We start from the raw sequence: 25827 nt of genomic DNA, 5'->3' as shown, positions 1-25827 counted from the left end.
GTTTTCGCCGAGGAGTTGTTTTTGACTGTTTCCAACGTATCGCCATATTCAATTCCAGGACGTTTTCGCCTAAGCGAAAACTCCACAGGCAAAACCAGGTGAAAAAGTTTCTCCACCAAAAGTCAGGAGAAAAGAAGTGCAAAATCCATATTTTGGGGTACAATGTTGGGACTTGGTTCAGAACCCTTTGGACACCCCCTCTAATGACTATGTTATGGTATTTGTTAATTCTTTTTCTTCGAAGTCCATAGGGTCCATAGAAATTACATTGTAGCTGGAGTGATCCAGGCACCAAACAGTTAACAAGCTTCAGCTCCCAGGATGCTCTGGGTCCCCCTCCATACATACCCTGCCCCTGGCTACAGCCAGTTAGTTTTTTGTTGTTTGGTGCAGGAGCACCATGCGGACAGTGGGACTTTTTTATGGAGTAGTGGCGCGTGCTGACGGAGGGGAGAACCCGAAGCAGCTAAGCGTCCAGATAGACGCCCGTGTTGCTGCTCCGTCTTCCCCCGTCTGGCCGCAACAGGTAAGGGGTTTCCCGCTCACGCGGGGAATCATGTGGCAGTCCGTGCCTCCGGCGGTGTAGACTCGCTGGAGGACGCTGTAGTGCAGAGCCATGTGTAAACTGTCTCCGGCACTAGACCACTGGCACATGAGGGTTTCTGACAGCCAGGGGCTTGATGGCAGCGGCCATGTCAGTGTGCCAGGTGGATCCATTCAGCATAGGGGAAGTACACTTTCCCCTGGCGACCCCTCCCCCGACCCTGGTTTCAGATACGAGTTTCCCGCGTCCTGGTTGCTCCTCTCAGCCTCCCTCTATATGAGTCGACTAGAGACCACTCTCAGGTGCTCTCGGTGGCTAGGTTCTCAGGAGGTTGGGTCAGTCTTCCTGTATGCCTCTCCTGCGGTGATCAGGTCATACAGAGCTCCATATACTACCTGGACTGTTGGTAGATGCCTAAAGAGCTTAGTACATATATTTATAATATATATATTAAACTATGTATCTATGTACATTGTATGTGATTTTTGAAATCTGTGTGTTATGCTGCCTTTTCTAAATGACTTTGTCATAATCTATCAATCACTGCTGTTTCTCCTCATTGACCCTCTGCTACAGGTGTGGGATATATTGGGTGTGAAACATTGTCACATTTGTACTCAGACTTTGCAGGAGGGAAGGACCCTTGTACTCTAGACACACTCTCTCTGTAAGAAGAGGGATTCATAGAAAATAAAACAGAAAAGAATTTCCCAACAAGAACAGATGCGTTAGGGTGGGTATCCTGTGGACCCTATGGACCTCGAAGAAAGAGTTAACAAAGATATGTTATACCATAACTCTTATTTTCTTCTTCGGGGTCCATATGGTCCACAGAAATTACCTTGGGATGGCCCAAAGCAGTTGCCTTTAGGGGTGGGGACGCTCCTGTGTATCAGCCGCAAGGAGAATCCTACGCTCAAAGGAAGCATCCTGAGAGGCAAATTTTGTCAAATTTTATGCATTTGACACAGGTGTGGACGGAAGACCACGTGGCCGCCTTGCATTTTTGTTCACGACGAACCGCACACAATGGCCCCACAGATCGAGTAGAATGTTCTGTGATCGTGTTTGGAACAACAAGATCAGCTTGTGTGTATGCTTGAGAAATTGTCATGCGCAACCACCTGGCCAAGGTCTGTTTGTTAGCTGGCCAGCTTCGCTTATAACAGCCATACAACACAAATAAAGAATCTGACTTTTGAATGGAGTTGGTGTGATCTACATAGATACGTAGTGCACGGACAACATCCAGTGATGCTTCACCAGCCGAAAGGCATGAAGCTTGTAAAGCCGGAACCAGAATTTCTTCATTCACATGAAACCGGGATAGCACCTTAGGAAGGTAGCCGGCCCTAGTACGAAGAACAGGTCTTTCCTGATGGAATATCAAAAAAGGAGATCGAAAAGACAGGGCTGCCAGATCAGAGACCATACGGGCAGAAGCGATAGTCAGAAGAAAAACTGTCTTGGCTGTCAACCATTTCAGGTCTACTGATTTCAGGGGTTCGAATGGAGGAGCCTGCAAAGTCTTGAGAACTAATGTCAAATTCCATGGGGCTACCCGGGGGACAAAGGGAGGCTGAACCCTCAGAACACCCTGAAAAAATATTCTAACATCAGGCAATGGGGCGATCCTTCGTTGAAACCAAACAAAGTGCAGAAGCCTGAGACCTCATGGTGGCCTGACGGAGACCCCGGTCTAAACCAACTTGAAGAAACGAAAGCACTCAAGAGACCTTAAACACCTTAGGGTCACATTCCCTCAGTTCAACGTTCAATATGAGTACCAAATTCTGTAGTAAATGCGAGCAGAGGAAGGTTTCCGTGCCCTCAACATTGTCTGAATTATAGAATTGGAAAAACCTTTTGCCTTTAAGACGGAGGTCTCAAGAGCCGTGCCGTCAAAGACAAACTAAGAAGATACGTGTATAGGCAGGGACCCTGTATTAACAGGTTTGGCCTTAGAGGAAGAGGCCATGAAGTGTCTATGGAGAGACTCTGTAGATCTGTGAACCAATGTCATCTGGCCCAAGCAGGAGCTATCAGTATTACTGTCCCGCTTTCCTGCTTGAAGTTCCTGATGACCCCTGGAAAAAGGGAAAATGGAGGAAATAGATACTCCAATGTGAAGTTCCACTTTACTGCCAGAGCATCCACAAATTCGGCTGCAGGATCCCTGGTTCTGGACCCGTACCTGGGGACATTGTGATTGTGACCTGAGGCCATGAGGTCTACTTCTGGCAGACCCCATCTGTCCACAAGGTTCTGAAATACCTGTGGATGAAGAGCCCACTCTCCGACATGTATATCCTGCCGGCTTAGGAAGTCCACTTCCCAATTGAGGACTCCTGGAATGAACATCACCGATATCGCTGGGAGATGACATCCTGCCCAGACCAGAACGTTTGAAACTTCAGTCATGGCAGCCTGGCTCCGCATGCCTCCCTGATTGTTGAGGTAGGCTACTGCGGTGGCGTTGTCGAATTGAACCTGGACAGGCCTGCCCTTCAGTATTTCTTGAGCCTGAACCAACGAACTGAATACTGCCCTTAGTTCCAGGACATTTATGGACAGAAGACTTTCTCTTGTCATTCATTTTCCTTGAAATGTGTGTCGACCTGTCACTGCGCCCCAACCACGGAGGCTGGTATCGGTTGTGAGGAGTACCCAATCTGCAATCCAAAATGAGCGACCCTTGTTGAGATGGTACATCTGCAACCACCATGACAGGGACAGTCTCACTTCTGGCCCGAGACTGATCAGCTGTGCCCTTATTGAGTGGTACTCCCCATTCCAGTGCGAGAGGATTAACCGCTGCAATGGTCTGGAATGGAACTGGGCATATTCCACCATGTCTAAGGTTGACACTATGGATCCCAGAATATGCATTGCCACATGAACAGATACTGCCCGGCTGTGCAGAAACCTCCTTATCCGAAGCTGAAGGGCCGCAATCTTGTCCTCTGGCAGATATATTCTCTGTGCCAAGTAATCCAAGCGAGCCCCTAAGTGCACCATCTGCTGCACTGGCAGAAGCGATGACTTCTTCCAATTTATAATCCAACCATGTCTTCTTCCAAGTTATAATCCAACCTGAGGCAGGCCGTCATTATTGCCATGATTTTGGTAAACACCCGAGGGGATGTTGATAAACCAAGAGGCAGTGCCTGAAATTGGAAATGTTCCTGCAGCACTGTGAACCTCAGGAAACATTGGTGGGACGGTGTAATTGGTACATGAAGATATGCATCCTGAATATCCAAGCACACCATGAAATCCCCTTGTTCCATTGCCAAGACAATCGACCTCAGAGTTTCCATACGAAACCTGGGCACGTGGATAAATGTGTTGAGTCCTTTTAGGTTTAGAATAGGTCGATAAGAACCATTTGGTTTTTGAATCAAGAAGAGGTTGGAATAATATCCCTTTCCTAGTTGATTCACTGGAACCGGGATTATTACCCCTGACACCAACAGTGAGTGTATAGCCTGTTGGAGGGTCAATGCTTTTACCGAATCCGCTGCCGGAATCGAGCCAAAAAACCTTTGCGGGGGACTTCCCCAGAAAGTAAGGGCGTACCCCTGGGAGACCACCTCCCGAACCCAGGCATCTGTTGTTGTAAGATGCCAGGTATCTGAATACTGCAGAACTCAACCTCCTACCCTGGGATCCCCCAGGGGGAGGCCTGTCCCACTGCAGGCTTAACCTCAGACCTGACAGCCGGACGTTTGTTTGTCCAGGATTTCTTAGACTGTGGTTTTCTGTGAGAACTGGCTCTAGAGGAAGACTGACCTCTTGCTTTTCCTTGCAGCCGAAAGTCCCGAAAGGCTGATTGCTTAGGTCTAGTAGTAGATGCCGAAGGTAGACCAGCCGTTTTAGAGGCTGCCACCGTAGCAACAATCTTGTCTTGTGCAAAATGCCCCCCCCTGTGAACGGAAGGGATTCCAGGGCTCTCTTAGACCCTGCATCTGCTTTCCAGTCTCTCAGTTAACTGAGACCGTTGATAGGCTGGTAGGTTTGACTGATGTGGCGACTCCTTAAAACAGTGGCCACATAATCCTGTATGAAATCCTGTGGGGTTAACCCCACTTTACAGGCCACACATGACACCAGCACAGGAGCCACATAACAATATCTCTAGTGCTATGCAAAGTCTGAGTACAAATCTGACAATGTTTAACACCCAATATATCCCACACCTGTAGCAGAGGGTCAATGAGGAGAAACAGCAGTGATTGATAGATTATGACTGACAGTTATTTAGAAAAGGCAGCATAACACACAGCAGATTTCAAGTCACAAACAATGCACATGGATACATAGTGCATAAATTTATAATATATATTAAACTAAGCTCTTTAGGCATCTACCGACATCCCAGGTAGTATATGGAGCTCTGTATGACCTGATCACCTCAGGAGAGGCATACAGGGAGACTGACCCAACCTCCAGAGAACCTAGCCACCGAGAGGTGGTCTCTAGCCGACTCATATAGAGGGAGGCTGGGAGGAGCAACCAGGACGCGGGAAACTCGTATCTGAAACCAGGGTCAGGGGAGGGGTAGCCAGGTAAAAGCGTACCTCCCCTATGCTGTATGGATCCACCTGGAACACTGACATGGCCGCTGCCATCAAGCCCCTGGGTGTCAGGATCCCTCATGTTCCGGTGGTCTAGTGCCGGAGACAGTTTACACATGGCTCTGCACTACAGCGTCCTCCAGCGAGTCTCCACCGCCGGAGGCACGGACTGCCACATGATTCCCCGCGTCAGCGGCCGCGGGAAACCCCTTACCTGCATCCCCGATGTTCCCGGTGCAGTCCTGGGCTGGTTATGCCCGCCGAAATCACCAATACCCACACCAGTGTTGCGGCCCGACGAGGGAAGACGGAGCGGCGACACGGGCGTCTATCTGGAAGCTTAGCTGCTTCAGGTTCTCCCCTCCGTCAGCACGCGCCACTACTCCTATAAAAAGTCCCACTGTCCGCATGGTGCTCCTGCACCAAACAACAAAAAACGAACTGCCTGTAGCCAGGGGTGGGGTATGTATGGAGGGGGACCCAGGGCATCCTGGGAGCTGAAACTTGTTAACTGTTTGGTGCCTGGATCACTCTGTGGACCCTATTGGACTGCAAAGAAGAAAGAAATATCATTTTTGGAGCAAAAATGTAAAAAGTGTTGGAAAATAGGTCTAAAGTACTAGGACAAGTATTTTGGGGTGCTGTATGGATGGGCCAGGTGTTTTTATGATTGCAGATGGCTGCTGTAGGTATATTTTTAACATTTTTAAACCTACAGCCATGGGAAAAAAGTTTTGAGAATGATACAATTATACCCCTTTCAGACATCTCGAGATTCCCGGGAATTTGGCCTGCCTCAGCCAAATTCCCGGGAAGCCAAGTCTGTCTGAAAGGTACCTACCCGGGAACCCGTTCCCGGGTAGCCGCCCCTGCAATCGGCCAGGGTTTTTCCCGGGACTTAAGTCCCGGGAAATTACCCTGCCTCAGTCTGGGTATAGGACGCTATAGGACGCTCAGCGCTGCCGCTCACCACCCGTCCACACTCCCGCTGGACCACCACTACTGCCCCTATTGCGAGGGGCAATGCGCAGCGGCTCTAGTACAGCGCCATCAACCTGGCTCCAAGAGTGGGCCTCCCCTGTCACTGCAGCCTGGGGACCCATTACAGAATGGCAGTACTGGCTCCAGCCTGGCTAGTCCTCCGCTCTCCCCTAGCACATCTCGGGGGACATGTCCGGATTAGGCTGTGTCGCTGACGTGTCCGAGAAGGAAGTGAGAGGTGGGGAATACATCCAGTGTGTATAAAACAGAAATACCCGGCTTGTGTCTGAAAGGGGTCTACCCGGGAATTTCCCGGGTAGACTATGTAGTGTGAAAGGGGGGTCTCCACCAAATACCTTGGATTTTACACAGGGGAAATTCCTGGGTCTGAGCAGGAAATTTCCCGGGTCGTATGTCTGAAAGGGGTATTATTGGTTTTCACAAAGTCTGCTGCTTCAGTTTTTATGATTGCAATTTGCATATACTCCAGAATGTCATGAAGAGTGATAAGATGAATTGCAATTATTTGCAAAGTCCCTCTTTGCCATGACAATGAACTTAATCCCAAAAACAACATTTCCACTGCATTTCAGCTCTGCCACAAAAGGACCAGCTGACATCATATCAGTGATTCTCTCATTAACAAAGGTGAGAGTGTTGACCAGAACAAGGCTGGATATCACTCTGTCATGCTGATTGAGTTCGAATAACAGACTGGAAGCTTTAAAAGGAAGGTGGAGCTTGAACTCATTGTTCTTCCTCTGTTAACCATGGTTACCTGCAAGTAAACACATGCAGTCAGCATTGCTTTGCACAAAAAGGGCTTCACAGGCAAGGATATTGCTGCATGTAAGTATGCACCTAAATCAACCATTTATCAGATCATCAAGAACTTCAAGGAGAGAGGTTCAAAAGTTGTGAAGAAGGCTTCAGGATGCCCCAGAAGAACGTCCAGCAAGTGCCAGGATCGTCTCCTAAAGTTGATTCAGCTGCGGGATCAGTGCACCAACAGTGTAGCGCTTGCTCAGGATTGGAAGCAGGCAGGTGTGAGTGCATCTTCATGCACAGTGAGGCGAAGACTTTTAGAGGATGGCCTGGTGTCCAGAAGGGCAGCAAAGAAGCCACTTCTCTCCAGGAAAAACATCAGGGACAGACTGATATTGTGCAAAAGGTACAGGGATTGGACTGCTGAGAACTGGGGTAAAGTTATTTTCTCTGATGAGTCCCATTTCGGATTGTTTGGGGCATCTGGAAAAACGCTTGTCCAAAGAAGGAAAGGTGTACGCTACCATCAGTCCTGTGTCATGCCAACAGTAAAGCATCCTGAGACCATTCATGTGTGGTGTTGCTTCTTAGTCAAGGGAGTGGGCTCACTCACAATTTTGTGAACACAGTCATGAATAAAGAATGGTACCAAAACATCCTCCAAGAGCAACTTCTCCCAACCATCCATGACCAGTTTGGTGACGAACAATGCCTTTTCCAGCATGATGGAGCACCTTGCCATAAGGCAAAAGTGATAACTAAGTGGCTCGGGGAACAAAACATTGAAATTTTGAGTCCATGGCCAGGAAACTCCCTAGACCTTAATCCCTTTGAAAACTTGTGGTCAATCCTTTGTTGGACAAACAAAAACGCACAAATTCTGACAAACTCCAAGCATTGATTAAGCAAGAATGGGCGGCCATCAGTCAGTATGTGGCCGTGAATTTGATTGACAGCATGCCAGAGCGAAATGCAGAGGTCTTGAAAAAGAAGGGTCAACACTGCAAATATTGACTCTTTGCATAATCGTAATGTAATTGTCAATAAAAGCCTTTGACACTTATGAAATGCTTATAATTTTACTTCAGTATACCATAGTAACCTCTTACCAAATGGTATAAAAAAGCAAACTTACTAGTATCCATTTTAATGTACCCCTATTTTAGCTACAGCAATTATTCCCCCCCCCCAAAAAAAAATGCTTTCCATCATTTTTCCACATTTATTCAAATATGCATATAACAGCCCTTTGACTCAATTTAAGTACCCTTATTACTTTTATTAGGGTTATTAATACACTTCAATATTGATTCCCCGGGTGAGTTAAGCTTTATTGGGGGTACAGACTGATTTCCCCCCAAAAAATCTGACCTTTTCGCCAGTTCCGCTATTCGCTGCTTTCGCCAATATGCGTTTTAGCCTGTTTTACAATTGACTAGGGTGAAAAGCAGGTGCGCACGCATTGAGTGAGCAGGTGAAAATTTCACCTCATAACACGCAAATGAGGCGAAAACATTGTGCTTTTCACCGATCCCGGCTTTTCGCGGCTAGTTGAATCCGGCCCTATGGGTAATAGGAGACCGTTTGAGAGATGAAACTAATAAAGCACTGCATAGCAAATGACCATGATTTATATTTTTTGTTGTCCTAAACTTTAATATTTCATTTCAATAACATAAAAACATTTGGTGCAATGGGTAACTCTCCAGTGTACATCAGTTGTCATGCCATATAATAAAGGATAATTTGAGTAGGGCAAAATTGCCCTGTTGGAACCCAGGGTTAAAAAAAAACTTAATTTTTTTTAGGGCAGCAGTTAAATAAATGTGTTTTATTATTATGGAAATTTGGAAAGGAAAATATATTTTTGGTTATCCAAAAGTGAATCATGAAAGCCATGCATAAAAAAATAAATAAATAGCATAGGCAGATATTGTCATTGGTAAACTAAGCCAACTAGAAGTTGTTCTTGGAAAATTTTCATGTGAGAAATGCATTTAAAACCTGTTGGCTTCAAGCAGTTTGGCACGTTTAAAAAAAAATCTGTATATAAGTGCCGCTCAACCTGATGAAGTGAAAACAGCTTGTCTTGAGAAATTAAATGTCTGTCCAAATAGAAAAAATAAAACAGTACCAGCAAATACTACAGTCTTCAAGTTTATGCATATTTAATTTGGTTGAAATTATAATACCTCCAACCTAAGAATTTTTTTCCATTTCGAAGCCGGTTACCAAATAATGCTACAAAATATTAGTCCAGCTTCAAAAATGTACTTCAGCTAAGAATCTTTAAATTCCTCGAAGAATAATTAGCTTTGCATTAATTTCACAAATACCTTTGTTCAGGGGCGTAACTAGAACTTTTTGGGCCCCATAGCAACATTTTTAAGGGCCCCCCCTAACTTAGGTCTTACACAATAACCACAGTAGTTCCCCTAAAACATTAAATGCCCACTGTAATGGTGCCCCTTATGCAATGCCCACTGTAATGGTGCCCCTTATGCAATGCCCACTGTAATGGTGCCCCTTACGCAGTGCCCCCAGTAGTGAGCCCCCTGTAGTTGCCCCCAGTAGTGAGCCCCCTGTAATGCCCCCAGTAGAGAGCCCCTTGTAATTGCCCCCAGTAGTGAGCCCCCTGTAATGCCCCCAATAGTGAGCCCCTTGTAGCTGCCCCCAGTAGTGAGCCCTGTGTAGCTGCCCCCAGTAGTGAGCCCCCTGTAGCTGCCCCCAGTAGTGACCCCCTGTAGCTGCCCCCAGTAGTGACCCCCTGTAGCTGCCCCCAGTAGTGACCCCCTGTAGCTGCCCCCAGTAGTGAGACCCCAGTAACTGCCCCTGTAGTGACCCCCCCTGTAGTGACCCCCAGTAGTGACCCCCTGTAGCTTCCCCCAGTAGTGAGCCCCCTGTAGTGAGCCCCCAGTAGCTGCCCCCAGTAGCTGCCCCCAGTAGCGACCCCCAGTAGTTGCCCCCAGTAGTGAGACCCCAGTAGCTGCCCCAGTAGTGAAGCCCTGTAGCTTCCCCCAATAGTGAGCCCCCTGTAATGCCCCCAGTAGTGAGATCCCAGTAACGTCCCCCCACGGGCGCGGGCGCGTGCGCACACACAAAACAAAAAAAAACTTACCTTATCCCCGCTCCTGTGAAGCCGCCGACCGCCCCGTCGCCCGCTCCTCGGCACTATGAGAGTGACGTCATGACGTCACTCCCATAGTGCACTGCGGGACCCGGAAGACGGAGCTCATTCCTGAGCTCCGTCCCCGGCGTCCGCTCCTCGGCACTATGAGAGTGACGTCATGACGTCACTCCCATAGTGCACTGCGGGACCCGGAAGACGGAGTGAGCTCCGTCCTCCGGCTGCCCGCCGGGGGTTTGAGTAGGAGTCGGGCGTCCGCTGGTAACACAATCTCAGCGGGCGCCCGGCATATGGAAAGTGCAGGGGGTGCGATCGCTGGGCCGGCGGGCACCTTAAGCCGCCGGGCCCCTTAAACCGCCGGGCCCCATAGCAACCGCACCCCCTGCACCCTCCATAGTTACGCCACTGCCTTTGTTGCTATCTCCAAGACTTGTATGAAAATGTGCACACTTCAATTTCATCATCCCCATTCAGTATATTGTACTGCAAGTCACTGCCATGTATGAATAGCCTTGAATGCTTACTGCCATGTATGAATAGCCTTGTATGCGTACTGCCATGTATGAATAGCCTTGTATGCGTACTGCCATGTATGAATAGCCTTGTATGCAAGGTCAAAGTACCACAGATTGAATATGTTACCTCCAAAGTCACACAATTTTGTTTGTTGACTCTACTTGAGTTTGTTGATTTATGTAAATATAATCCCCCTCTGTCAATTCTACATTGTTGTAGATTATGTTTTGGAAAGAGCATTTTAAACAAGTCTGATATGATTATAGAGTGGTACAAATCTGGGTGAGGATAAAGACTTAAGGTGCCTACACACTAGGCAATATATTAAACGATCCGCTCGATTCCGACTCATCGGAATGAGAGATTGTGTAAAATATGTCCTAATCGTGAGTGTCCACTCGCGATCACGCTGACTATGCGCGTACCCGCTGGTCGTACATCGCATCTTCAGATCTTGCCGTGCTGTAGGGCAGATCTGACCATCTCAGTCACGATGCACTGGAATAGTTTAGGATGCACGATAGATCGTGGGTCAATTTGGACAGTTTTTAACACCAAATCGTGCCCACGACTGCCGGGGAGCTACTGGGGAGAGCTCAAGGGGAAATCGAACACTATACATCGTGACCACAACGCCTAGTGTGTAGGCACCTTAACTTTCTATGCTCCTTGCAGCATGAAGTCCTGTTGCATGACCCTTAGGGGTAAATTTACTAAAGTGAGAGTTTTTAGAAGTGAGTTTTAGCAGAGATGTTGCCCATAGCAACCAGTCAGATTCTAGCTATTATCTTCTAGAAGGTGCTAGTTAAATGTTAAGTAGAATCTGATTGGTTGCTATGGGCAACATCTCTTCTAAAACTCACTTCTAAAAACTCTCACTTTAGTAAATTTACCCCTTAACCACTTAACTGACGTTGTCGGTTTTGATGCGAACGCAGCCAGCTGTACTTCAGCTGACAAGGTGCGACCGCACCCCCCGGCTGTGTTTTTGAAGAGAAAATTTGTTCTACACATGTGCAGAACGCATCTTTTCTGACTTTCCTGCGGACCAGGCAATTTCTGACTGGTTTAGCTGGAAAAATCGTCAGTTAAGTGGTTAGTCAGTTGTGTAAGTATTATAAAATTGCAGCCACATTGCCTTGATCAGGCTGCCGCTCTAAACTTGGTTGCCAGAAAAGAAGGGCCCTTATTGAAGAAGCTTGTGCACGTTCTACTGTAACAGTGAACAAGCTTCAGAAGTCCGTGGCTTTAATGGAAGGTAATGTTTATACTGTAGGTCAACAATCTCCAAGGAATTACAGAAAAAAAGGCCTCTATGGTAACGAGTCACAATAAAGATGACCTGGCTGCAAAAAAACCCCCCCATATCTGAGACATCTAAAAGATACCTCAGAGGTGTATGGTGAGACTGGAAGTGTTGCCTGAATGCTAAGCAGTATGTATTGTACAGTAACACATTCAAGCTGAAATGCAGCTCAGATTACTCGATTGTGCTTGTTTTGTCATTTATGTGCAAACAAAACCTACACACCAGTCAGTTGAGCCCATCCCCGCTGTGACAGATGGCGATGGTAGCACCATCTTTTGAGGATTTTTTTCCACAGCAGGGACTGCCAGTCTTGTCAGTACTGGTGGGAAGATAAATTGTGCACATTACAGTCAAATCGTGGACAAAATCCTGCTACCCTCTGCCAAATAGCTCAGATGGAGCAGGAAGTTTGTCTTCCTACAGGACAATCATCCAATGCAGACAGCAAGAGCAACACTGGAGTGGCTTCACCTTTAGATAATAGATGTCCTTTAGTTATAGGCAAATTTTGCTCCATTCATGTTCAATGTAAATACTGTAGAAGCTTAGCTAAAACAAAAAAAAAAACATTCCTACTACTGGCTGTAATAGTTGCTAGATGTGGTTCATCTGAGTAATGGTCAAAGTGGACAAATAATCATTATAATATTTCAGGTCTTTTTCACCTGCGTTATTTTATAGTTAACCATTATCGTTGTTTTATTCCCAGGCTGTGAGATTAAAGTGTGTAAAGGGGAGGGGAGCTGACTTTTTGAAAGCATCTACATTGATGGTGCTTTAGGGGGAAAATGTATATAAATTAAATATTTTGTATGTATAGAGATTTTTTTTATACTACTGATCACTGAAAGGAGAGGTGATTTAGGATTAATCATATGGGAATCAAAGACTTTCATCCAGACACTTGAATCCCTTTCTAATGTAGTTCCTTTTCACCTGTCTAAAATAATAAGAAAACAATCCATCAAGTGCTTTTCCCTTGGATCTTCTAGCCTTTCTGTTGTTGCTCACTGTCCTTCTTCCTAAAAGGTCAAAATAAGAAAATATTTACCGTGGTTCTGTGATATTTAAGTTTTGCCTTTTTATACCTTGAGTTGGGGCAAAGAGCAGTGTCCTAGTGAGCGGATAAATCTCCTACATCCGAGGGTGCAGGCTGCTTTTCTTTAATGTACGAGCTGCATAGTTCTGGTTAATCAGCTTCTAGTCCATCTGTGACCTCTACAAATAATCTGGTTATCATAGATAGGACACAAAACAAGAAGTCATATGTGGTTTTACATCATTAGATTATTCATTACTAAATGTTGCTATATTAGTAATGACTAATGTCATTGAAATTTTTTTATATATATATACTGTACATTTTTGTGTTTTCTAAATATATAACATGAAAGTTTCATGCATGTTTTGTCTATTGTAATATTCTTTATTAACTTCTGAGTAATACATATCAACATATCTCAATTATAAACAAGTGTGATGGCACTAGACCTTCGTGTACACATCTCTTTGCCAGCATATAGATTTTACACAGCAGCAATTCAGTCTCTTCTCAAATATTCTCAATTTAATATCGTTGTCATTACTTTAGAAATATTCAAACTATATATTTTTTTCTTCTCTCATCAGAGACCTATGAAGATTTTGACTGCAGAGTGATTGAAGTAAGTTTCTATTATTTCTTTGCAAGTATGCTACTAATGTGAGAGAAAATTAAATGTAGCGGTGACATTCGATTCATTACATACATCAAGTTTATGGTGGTTGAGCTGTGCTGTATGAGAGAGGTCTGAAAGAATGCACAGCAAGATAGAGCATTCTCTTTGCTAATGGATGACTTATCAGCTGAGCTACATAGATAATACCCAACCGAGACAGCTGCTGGTGACTTTCCAAAGGGAAAAAAGTTTTGAGTTATTTGTAGTAGTCTGCAACATAAAAGTTAGTTAAAATGCCATTTGTGTTAAACAGACATTGGCAGCTCTTTTTAATATTAACATTTTCCAGTACTCTTGTTTTACTGACCTCTACATGAAGCATGCTTGTCGAATAACCTATAATCATTGTCTTCAGAGAAAATGGTAATACTTGGTATCGGTTTCCATCAGTGGCGGATTTTACCTAGGGGCTGCGAGGCTGCAGCCCCCCCCAGTGAAATCCTCTACTTCAGTGAGCCAGTGCAGTCCATGACTGCACTGGCTACACTGTGACTGGAGCTGGCTTCATATTGGAAGTGCCACCTGCCAGTCATGCACAGAATAGGGCAGCCCCATGGGGAGGTGTCTCCTCCCCCTGGTACTGCCAGTCCAGGCTGCCAATACAGCCCAGAGAAGCTGGTCTAGTATTATGCGCATATGCAGTTCTACCGCCGCTCATGCGCAAATCCTGGTGCCTGACATTTATTGTACAGGCCCCAACAGAAGCAGCAGCAGCCCCCCTCAGGCAAGAGTGTAGGAGCTGCTGCTGGTTCTTCCAGAGCTATAAGTAGATGTGGATCTGTAAGTGATTGCAGTTTTATGTTGTTCTGTTTTAAGACATGGTGGAAAATCTTAGGATCCAGGCAGCCAAAGCTGCTGTCACTTACCTTATCTCATCTTCTGGTGCTCTTTACACTTTTTTACTGTACCTTTTAAACATCAATTTCTTGTCTTTTTGTATAAAATATACAGTATATGGGTGCGCTTGTGTTTTGGTGTATATATTTAAATACATACAATCAGCCATAAGATTAAAACTACTGACACATAAAGTGAATAATATTGATTATCTGATTGCAATGGCACCTGTCGGGAGGGGGGGTGGCGATATATTAGGCAGCGAGACTTTGACAAGGGCCAAATTGTGATGGCTAGATGACTGGGTCAGAGGATCTCAAAAATGACAGGTCCTGTAGGGTGTTCCCGGTATGCAGTTGTTAGTACAGTATCTACCAAAATTGGTCCAAGGATGCACAACCAGTGAACCGGTGACAGGGTCATTGGCACCCAAGGTTCATCGGGGAACCAAGGCTAGCCTGTCTGATCCTATCCAACAGAAGAGTTACTGTAGCACAACTTGCTGAAAAGTTAATGCTGGCTAGGGTAGAAATGTATCAGAACACACACTGCCAAAAGCTCCTACAATGGGCACGTGGGTGTCAGAACTTAACCCTGGAGCAATGGAAGAAGGTGGCATTGTCAGATGAATTCCTGCAACACTGCCAAAATTGTTCAGGAGTGGTTTGAGGAACATAACAGAGTTCAAGGTGTTGACTTTGCCTCCAAATTCTCTCTCTCTCTCTCTCTCTCTCTCTCTCTCTCTCTCTCTCTCTCTCTCTCTCTCTCTCTCTCTCTCTCTCTCTCTCTCTCTCTCTTTCTCTTTCTCTTTCTCTTTCTCTTTCTCTCTCTCTTTTTCTCTTTTTCTCTCTCTCTCTTTTTCTCTCTCTCTCTCTCTTTTTCTCTTATCCAGGTCCCGGTTCACTTGGCCGTGCCAAGCTCAAAATGTGCTCTCGAATTAAAAAGAAACCTGGCGACAATACTGTACTATTTTTCTGTATATCAGTTTGATGTGCGATATTTGTATATCTGTGTGTGAATAAGTCTAAATCTATTTATGAAGCGCTACGATGCAATGGGTGCTGCTTTTTCTCATGACAAGTTCCATTGTGCTTCATATGTGACTTTGTATGTGTTTAAAACTAATTCCTGTGCAGCCAAAGTCCCAGCCCAGCATCTGGTACATTGTGGGTGGCTTTTTGTTGTGCCTGCGAAGTGACTATGTCATCTCCTCTTGAGGGATCCATTACTTAAATGGAAGTCTTTGTCTTTTTGTCCGCCAAAGTAAAAAGCACTGAAAGTCATGATGGGAGGTATATATGTGTCCCAGGTTCTTAACTTCTGTGTGGTAATTACCCAGGTAATGAGCAGCCTTGATTGTCAGACCACAAGAGAGAGTGTGATAAAAGGTGTGTGGACAGTTTCACTACCTGGGGTGCAGGCTGACAGACCTGTTGAGATACATTGTCATGGCTTTATGCAAGGGCTGTATTTAAATGCTGTTTTGTGTGACTAGGTCCTCCCACCCTTAAGAGTATATTTACTAAAGTGAGAGTTTTTAGATTTGGAGATGTTGCCCATAGCAACCAATCAGATTCTACTTAACATTACACTAGCACCTTTTAGAAGATGATAACTAGAATCTGGTTGCTAAGGGCAACATCTCATTTCTAAAAACTCTCACTTTAGTAAATATACCCCCTAGAGAGGGAAACTGCTGTTTATTTAAATCCTAGCGTGTATGGCTCTAACTTTATGATTTTGTTTGTTTTGCTACACAAACAAAACTAGCTGTGGATACTGGTACCAAGGTCTGTGTGTGTAAGTGTTTAGACACTTTAATATTGACCAAATGTGCTTTGGAGCATCTCATTCTAATACCACGGGCATTGTTATGGATGGGTCCCCCCTTTCCTTCTATAACAGCCTCCACTCTTCTACAATGGTTTCCACTAGAATTTGGAACATGGCTGCCTGGATTCGCATCAGTTGAGCCACAAGAGCATTAGTGACGTTAACTACCGTTGTTGGGCAATAAGGCTTGTCTCGCGATCACCGTTCCAATTTACCCCAGAGTTTCCACAAACTTGCAATAATTTTGGATTCCCTAGGGCAGTGGTCTTCAACCTTGGCCCTCCAGCTGCTGTGGAAATACACATCTCAGCATGCACTGCCATAGTTTTAGCATGCTGTTATATCAAAAAGGTGGAAGTGCATGCTGGGATGTGTAATTTCACAGCAGCTGGAGGGCCAAGGTTGAAGACCCCTACCCTAGGGTAGCAACATTAACCTATACTGGAGCTAAATTGTCTTGCAATTGGCAAGGAACATCCAGGTGTCTTCCCTTTTTGGTCAATGCAAAGTTTTGCTACTACACTGATAATGCCATTCTGTCCCTTCTAGTCATACATTTCCCCACAAAAGAACATTTACTGTACTCTGCAGTTTTACATGCTTGCAGTTCATAAATTACCCTCGTGATGTGCTGGTTTTCACAGCTATACAGATAATGCAAAGCAAGATATTTTCCTACTAAGATCATTTTTTTTTCAGCTTTCATGTGAATTGTATTGTCAAATTGAAGGTTACTGCTGTATTCAGTATGTGAAACACTGCAGGAGTTACTAAGTACTTATTCAGTCTTCAAGTACTGCAGATGAAAATAGTTTGCCATTTTAAAGTGGAAAATGTACAGTACATTTATTTGTGCATTTCAACATGGGCAAACTGTATCAAAAAGTCAGTAAATGTCATGCTTTCAACTCCCCCAATCCTCCCACCCCCATTCTCACCTGTTGTTCTCTTCTCCTATCCCCCACTCCCTGCTCCCACCATGCTGTTCTTGTGTAAGCTGTATCATGTGTCTCGGAAAATAATCTAATTCTTCTTTTTTTATTTCCATTGGAAAGTTTTATTATCATGGAAGAAAAGGAAAAATACTGTTTGTATATTATGCCAAAACAATGTGCATCACCTTAGTCATTATAATATGTTTTTTAGACAATTTAACATGCTTCGGAATTAAATGATTTTTATGATCTAACTGGTTAACATTGGAATAAAATAGCTTCCTACATTGGATGGGGGTGTCCGTTATATACAGTCACTGTGGGTGAGATGGAAGCAATAAGGGACAGCCAGAGAGCTGTAATAGCTGTTATATTTTCCTAACAAAACAACTAAGTAGGCCATTTGTTTAGACAAAAATACATTTTTAGGGTATACTGTAGGTATATTAATAATATGTACTATTACTAAACTGGACACTTTGGTTAGTCCCAAACTTTTTCTGATCACAGCGCCCTAGAGTAACAACATTTTTTTCCATGGCACCCCTGGGCCAAAAGTTTCTTCTTTAAAAGTTCAGCAAAAATGTATGAAGTAAATTGTGCTTATATGTCACCCTTAGGTTCACTTATGTGGTGGTTCACAGACTGACTAAAAATAAAGTTATTTGGTACTGGACCACCAACCGGAGGCACCTCTGAAAGTGCCCTGAGGCACCCCAGGGTGCCACGGTACACAGTTTGGGAACCACTGGGTTAGGCAATTGATGGCAACCAAAATATATGTATGTATATATTTACTTATTAATACTTATATAGCGCCACTATATTCTGTTGTGCTTTACAATTGGGAACAAAACGGTAATAAAACAAGACTGGGTAATAACATACAGATAAAGAGGTAAGAGGGCCCTGCTCACAAGCTTACACTCTTGTGTGAAATGCTCTCTGGAACCCATTTACAGTGCAGTTGATTGACTTTTGAGCACACTGTCAGATTGCAGTCATGCCTTTTTCACCAATCCAGAAAGGCATCTATGAGCCCAAACTTTCAGTGATTAGTATCAAACAAAATGGGTGGGCTAATCAGAGTCTTAAAAAATGGGGGTGTTGTTTATGAAGTGGTGGGTTCAGGGTCGGACTGGCAATTCTGGCAAAAGCCAGAAAGGCCGATGGCCAGATGGGCTGATCTGGATGTCCGCAGGCCCTCCTGGCAGCACTGCCTCCCGGGCAGCACTGCACTATGCTGCTCAGTCAGACGGCAGCATCATTCCGCTGCAGTCAGGCATGAAAAGTGCGGCGGTGGGGGAAGGTTGGAGTCCAGGCACCTTCTGTGACCAGGCAGCACTGTACTCTGCACCGCTGGCCCAGACCGGGAGGAGGCAGGGCAAGCCTTCCTATAGGCTCCACCTCCCATGCCTTCAGAGCAATGGGAAATCTACCAATGTAAGAGCGCAACGTGATGGCATTATTTACCAACGAGTTTTATCATTCACAACGAGTGATAAAACTCATTGTGTATGATAAATGTGCTCCAGTCAATCAGCTCCCAGCTGTCATTTTTCAAACAGATGACAGTTGGTAGCTGATTGGTTGGAGCAGCATTATCATACTCGTTGTGAATGATAAAACCCGTTGATAAATAAGGCCCACAATGTGTGTGTGGTATGTCTTGTGGCTGTTGCGCTGTAGTCTGACATTTTCTTCTGTGTGTGCCATGTCATAATATCATATAATGCCGAGGCTGGATCTGTGCCCGTTGGTCATGGTTATATGTTCATTCATCCAGTCAGATCAAACTGGATACGAAAAGAGTCTTGATCTGTATCCCAGGGCCTCATCTGGCATAAGACGGCTAATGGGGCCTAGTCCTACCGCAATATATTTTATACTGATGCACTCTAGGGAATGCCACATCCAAAAACAATGTGGATGGTGAACTTCTGTTTATTATGACATGTTTTTATAGATTTCTTGGTTAATAAATCTGTCTCTTTAAAATGTAAAATATCTTCGATTGCAGCAGGTAGACATTTAAATAATAATGTAACACCCTTTTGTTTTAGACCTGTAGGCTTGTAATGCACAGCTTTACCCTGAGGGAGCAGGACGCACTTCCTTCTGTGTGGCTGGCATAAAATGAGCTGGAGGCACTTGGTGTGGCATAAAATTAAATATCCGTATTACTGGTTGGCATAATATAAATGGAGGAAGTACTTTTTTTGCATAATACGAACTGTGAGCACTCCTGCTTGCCGTAGAATGATTTGGGGGCACTAATCAGGGTTGCCTACCCTCCCGATTCGGGCAGGAGCCTCCCGATAAATGCGTGCAGCTCCCACCCCCCGGAAAAGCAGGCAAGTCTCCCGCCTGCCACCAATCCCCCGTCTCCCCCCCGCCAGTACCTGTTAAACCCCCGCAGTGGGGGGGCCGCTGACGCGATTCGCGTCATTTTGGTCCTGCCCCCTGCTTCACAATGCCTGTTTTTCGGCATTGTGTAGCAGGGGCGGGGCCAAAATGACGCGATCACGTGGCCCCACCCCCTGCCACACCCGCAAACTGCCCTCAGCCCACCTGGCCACGCGCCCTTTTGCCCACGCCCCCTGTTCTGCCGATCTGGCTGCTCCCTCCTGGAAGGAGCAGCCAGATAGTCGGCAAGTATGGCACTAATATTTAAGTATACCGCAATTGTTGCAGTTTCCCCCTGGACCTCAGACAGTTCATCCATATGCGGGGTTCCCTATGTATGTTGAGCCTCCTCCGATGATGCAGCAGTTCGTCATCCCCTTCCAGGGTCTCCCGCAAGCAAATATATATGGATATATGTGTTCTCCAATTCTGTCCAGAGTTTGGCGGCCTCTTTGGCTTTTCAAGCCATGTTGCGTAGTGACAAGCCTCACAAGGCGTCAAAACGCACTGTTCCGTCATCCCAGTCTGCGCAGTTATCAGACTCAGATGCTTCCTTGGATGAGGGCGAATTGCATGAGGATTCGGATTCAGATTCCCCTGCTCCGGAAGTGGAGACGAAGTCTACCATTAATATACCGGCATTGGTGCGGGCGATGCGGTCCATTCTGAATATAGAGGATGAGGCTGAGGCCCCGGCCCCTAAGTCCAAATATCCCAATTTTAAACAGGCGAAAGTGATGTTGGCTGTTTTTCCTTTATCTGACCAACTGACTGATCATATGGCGGAGGCCTGGCAGTCACCTAGTAAGAGGTTCCAGCCGCAGAAACTTTTAAGCAGCAGTTATCCCTTTCCTGCTAGTCATTGCAAGAAGTGGGAAACTCCGTCGGCGGTGGATTCTCACGTCACTTGCTTAATCAAGAGTGCTACCTTACCAGTGCCGTCCATTTCATCCCTAAAGGACCCCACGGACAGGAAAGTGGAGACTTGTTTAAAGTCCATTTATTCCCTCTCGGGAAGGGGGGGTGGCCCGTCCGTCCATGGCCATCTCTTGGGTAGCTAAAGCCATTGAAAGCTGGAGGATACGCTTCCTGAGGAAGCTCCAGAAGTTTAGAGAGCTTTGATTGGTCAAATGAGGGATGCCGCTTCCTATATTGGGGAGGTGTCTTTAGATGCCAGTCTTCTCACTTCTAGAGTGTCTGCGGCAGCGGTCTCTGCTCGCAAGTCTTTGTGGCTTTGTTCTTGAAGAGCTGATGCGGATTCCAAGAAGGGTCTGGAGGCCTTACCCTTTAATGGGGAAATTTTGTTCGGTCCTGACCTGGACAAAATTGAGGATACCTTGGCAAAGTCTAAGTCGGCGTTTTTACCATCAGCTGCTGCGCCTTCTAAAGCTCGGACATCAGCCTTTCGGTCCTTTCGGACTCAGGGTAAGTCCAAGGGTCAATCCTTCCCGAGACAGTCGTCAACCAAGACTGCCCCTAAACCAAAGAAGCAGGCCTGGAGCACTAGACATCCTGCTTCCAAGCCCGAAGATAAGCCTTCAGCCTGATGGGACGGGCCTCTCGCTGGGGGATCCCAGAGTGGGGGACCAACTTCTTCAATTCGCCCAATGCTGGTGCAATACCACCACGGATGCTTGGGCACAAGAAGTGGTCTCTCAGGGGTACGCTCTGTCCTTCCTGTACAGACCCCCTGGGCAGTTCTTTTGCACGAGCCTTTCCCAAGACAATAAGCACAAACAAAAGGACAAACCCAACCTCTATGCACTACAAAGAAGTACCAAATACAAGTCCTCAATGGAATAGGAAAATGTCCAACGTAGTGAAGGATTTAAAAATTCTTCTTACAGGGATCCTCTTCGACAATAAAAAAGAAGGGAGAAGAAAACAAAATGGTGTAGTAGTTCAAAGCAAATCCTTTTTTAGGCTACTAAAATTAAACATCTTTTCCTTAATTCAAAAGAATGTCTGAAGTATCCATACCGTACTCCCGTAATAGTGCTACTGTAACTTCTACCTCCATGTTCCTATAGCCCCTTCACACCAGCAGTATCTGAGGTTTGCTATACAACATCTTCACTTCCAGTTTCAGGCTCTACCCTTTGGTCTTTCCACGGCTCTGAGGGAGTTCACCAAAGTGATGGATGTCATGGCTGCACATCTGCGCAGCCAGGGTATACGGCTTCTGCCATATCTGAACGACCTCCTATTGGTGACCGGCTCTCCGGAGGTCCTTTTGCAACATCTACACCTGATGATCACTTGTCTTCAAGCGCACGGATGGCTGATAAAGTGGAAGAAGTCCTCTCTCATTCCATCACAGAGGATGGTTCATTTGGGAGCCCTTCTAGACCCGTCAGCAAAGGATCTTCCTGACTCCGGAAAAGGTTGCCTCCCTACAACTGCGAGTGAACAGTTGTCTAAAAAGTACCCAGGTGTTGGTTCACTCGGCAATGAGAGTTCTCGGGTCCATGGTGTCGACATTCGACATGGTGGAGTATGCCCAATTTAATTCTAGGCCCCTTCAGGGGCTGATTCTATCAAATGGAAAGGGTTACCACACCGAATCAGGACTCAGATGCTTGTGTTGTCTCTAAAGGTGCGCCTGCGATGGCTTGGTGGCTTCAGACAACTCATCTCACCGAGGGCCGCCCCTTTTGGATCCCGGACTGGGTCCTGCTCACGACGAATGCCAGTCTCTGGGGTTGGGGGGCGGTATCGGGTCCCATTTCACTTCAGGGTCATTGGACGGCGGAAGAATCGGTTCTTCTAATCAATATTCTGGAGCTTCGGGCCGTGTACAGGGCCTTCCAGTTGTCCAGTCATGCTCTTCACGGAAGGGCAGTGCAAGTTCAGTCTTACAACGACACCACAGTGGCGTACATCAACCGTCAAGGGGGGTCTCGCAGTCGAGCAGCAATGTCGGAGGTGTCATGCATCCTGTCTTGGGCAGAATTCCACCTTCCGGCAGTCTTCATTCAAGGAGTTCTGAACTGGGAAGCGGACTTCCTCAGCTGTCACGATGTGCATCCCGGGGGATGGTCCCTTCATCCAGATGTGTTTCAATTGCACGAGGACAAGTGGGGACTGCCGGAGGTGGACCTCATGGCCTCCCGTCACAATCGCAAATTGCCAGTGTATGGGTCCAGGTCAAGAGACGCAGGCTCAAGCCTGGTGGACACGCTGTCAGTGAAATGGACATTTCAACTGGCTTATCGCTTCCCTCCGATAGCCTTGCTGCCTCGGGTCCTTCGGAAATTCAAACAGGACTGCGGCACGCTTCTGCTGGTGGCACCAGCTTGGCCCAGACGTCCCTGGTACTCCGATCTTCGGGGACTATCCATAGACGTTCCGTTTCTTCTGCCTCAACATTGGGACCTGTTGTCTCAGGGGCCCTGCCTTCACCCGGACCTGGGTCATCTGTCTTTGACAGCGTGGCTCTTGAGACATCCGTCTTGAGAGCCCGGGGTTTTTCCAGCTCAGTCATCAGCACAATGCTACAGGCGCACAGGCCTGCTTCCGCCAGAGTTTATCACAGGGTGTTTCATACTTATTTTCAATGGTTTGAGTCCAGAAACTACGATCCTCAAACATTTCATGTTCCTAGGATTTTGGCGTTCCTTCAGTCTGGATTGGACACCTCGCTTCATTGAAAGTTCATGTGTCTGCACTTTCTGTGTGGTTCCAGCGTAGAATCGCTACGCTGCCTGATGTCCGTACCTTTTTCCAGGGTGTCCTAAGGATTCAGCCTCCCTTTGTTCCACCAGTGGCTCCTTGGGATTTGGTAGTGGTGCTTCGGGCCTCGCAGGGTCCTCCATTTGAACCTCTGGAGTCGGTGGAACTTAAGTGGATGACACTTAAGACTGTTTTTCTCCTGGCAATTGCTTCGGCCAGAAGAATGTCAGAACTAGGCGCACTTTCTTACTGTCCTCCTTTTCTGATTTTTCACCAGGTCAGGGCAGTGCTTCGCAACTGTCCGGGTTTTCTTCCTAAGGTTGTCTCAACGTTCCACATTAATCAGGAAATTGTTGTGCTGGCATTTTAGTCACCTGATCTCTCGGCTGGTGAGGCTTCCTTAGATGTTGTCCGTGCTCTCAAAGTTTATGTGGACCGGACTAGTTCCATTCGGATGTCTGATTCTTTGTTCGTCCTCTTTGGTTTTCACAAGAGGGGGTTGGCCTGCCAACAAGCAAACTTTGGCCCGTTGGCTTCATGTAGTTATTTGTGAGGCCTATTCACAGGAGGGTTTACCTGTTCCAGCCACTGTTAAGGCTCATTCCACACGGTCTGTGGGTCCCTCGTGGGCTGCTGGCTGTGGCACCTCAGCTGTTCAGCGGTGTAAGGCGGCCACCTGGTCTTCCATACAGACTTTTCTACGGTTCTATAAGTTTGACACCTTCGCCTCTCAGGATGCATCCTTCGGGCGCCGGATTCTCCTTTCAGCGCAGGGGCGTCCCCGCTCTTAGTTGTACTGCTTTGGGACATCCCCAAGGTCAACCCTGTGAACCCCCTATGGAACCTGAAGTAGAAAACAAGAGATATGGTAAGAACTTACCTTTGTTATCTCTGTTTCTACGAGGTCCATAGGGTCCACAGGGCACCCGCCCTTACGCACCTGGCTTCATATGGGCTATGTGGCTGGTCACCGGTTTTCCGTCTCCCTTTCTGTGAGTATGGTTCTTGTGTGTTCCAGTCTTCCTTCCCTCTGTTTTTTATCTCCTCCGGCCTTGGCTACTTACCAACTGAGGTCCCTGTGGCTGGGACGTGGTACATAGGAGGATGGACCCAGTGCATCCTGGGAGCAGCAAATCTTTAACTGCGTGGTGCCAGTGGATCCAGATCCAGCTATACCCCAAGGTCAACCCTATGGACCTCGTAGAAACAGAGATAACAAAGGTAATTTCTTACCATATCTCTTGTTTCAGAGCACTACTAATTGTCATAATGTGAATTTTGGGGACTATTCTTTGGCATAATGTGAATTGTGGGCATTACTCTTTGGCATAATGTGAATTGTGGGGAACATGTTTGAACACCCTGCGGATGAGCTCTGTTGTGTGCATTCTAATACAGAGAATGATGTACACTTGAATGGTGTTCTGATATTAATTATATTTGTAAGAGTATAGACTAAGAAGTGGGAGGAGTTGGGAATAGTAAGGGGAGGAGTCTATGCCAGGAGCCGACATAAGGTGTGCCTGTGTGCTGTAAATGCCAGGGCCTATTTTTAGTCCCCCTGAAATACCAATGAAATTGCTGTCTCATATACCTGTATTTTAGTGGCTGCATTTGTATTTTTCAGTACAAACCTTTCTAACAGCTATTATGTACAAATCAACTAATGCTTTAGGATTAGTGTAATGTTGCTAGACTATTAAACCATTTGGTTAAAATAATAGGACTTATTTTGGTCAACACTGGTTATCATTTCTATAGACTACAGTATTTTTGGCTGCTAGAGGGGTTTGGAGAGGTAGAAATTGCTGCAGATGTAGTTCTTATATTATAAAGAAAGTATAATGTGTAAGAGATCTATATCATAAATGGTTATAGTATAACATATCTTCCTACTCTCTTCCATTCGAATTCCCTGCTGCCCACAAGCTGTGCGCCTTCAGTCTTCCCCTGTGCCCTGCTCACTGTAATGGGAATTTGCTTGATAATGTATTTTCTCATCTCCACATTCACATTTTTCAAACTGTCCATTCCCTATTTCTGGTCTTTCTCACACCACTGGATCTCCATCTGGATCATTACTCCTCTGATATATGCATGCATTCATGGTAACCTGTGAAATATAATCGATATATTTGAGCATTTTCTGCTGCCATTGACACTATACTGCAGTATATTACTGTTGCCTTCTCCCAAAAAACTAATTCTCAAATCTACACTTGATAAACCCACTCCTGTTACATTCATCTTCAGGAGAGACATGATTTGAATTTGTTTTATTACTACATTCCCATAGTGGTAGGTGAAATATTACCGTTGTTGTGTCATTCTATTTTCTATATACAGTAAAATACACTTTATTTTGGAAGCGTTGAGTTGTAAAACCCGGAACTTCTGATTGTGTTTATGCCAGATATATGAAAGGGCAATGCTTTTACTAGCCGTGTCTTGCTAGTAAAAGCATTGCTCTTTTAAATACTAGGAACTAACACAATAAGAGAATAAACCCTTTTTATATCATTGCCCATTGGGCACAAAAGTATTCTACTTTCAATGCAACACTTTTCCTACTGACCCAATTATGTTACAAGTACAGTATTAAAAAAA

The 25827-nt window shown here is 45.8% G+C and overlaps 1 protein-coding gene across 1 annotated transcript in view; it reads left to right on the top strand.

Moving 5' to 3' along the window:
• MRPS5 (mitochondrial ribosomal protein S5) overlaps positions 1 to 25827 on the top strand; it is a 169621-nt gene that overhangs the window by 87439 nt on the left and 56355 nt on the right. Inside the window, exon 5 of the mRNA XM_088477395.1 lies at positions 13449 to 13483. Within this exon, the coding sequence (XP_088333521.1) occupies positions 13449 to 13483 (35 nt within the window). The remainder of the gene's footprint in view (positions 1 to 13448; positions 13484 to 25827) is intronic.

Source organism: Taudactylus pleione, unplaced genomic scaffold, assembly GCF_031769625.1.
Source record: "Taudactylus pleione unplaced genomic scaffold, aTauple2 ptg000201l, whole genome shotgun sequence".
NCBI classification, from domain to species: Eukaryota; Metazoa; Chordata; class Amphibia; order Anura; family Myobatrachidae; genus Taudactylus; species Taudactylus pleione.
This window is presented reverse-complemented; position numbering and strand designations above follow the sequence as displayed.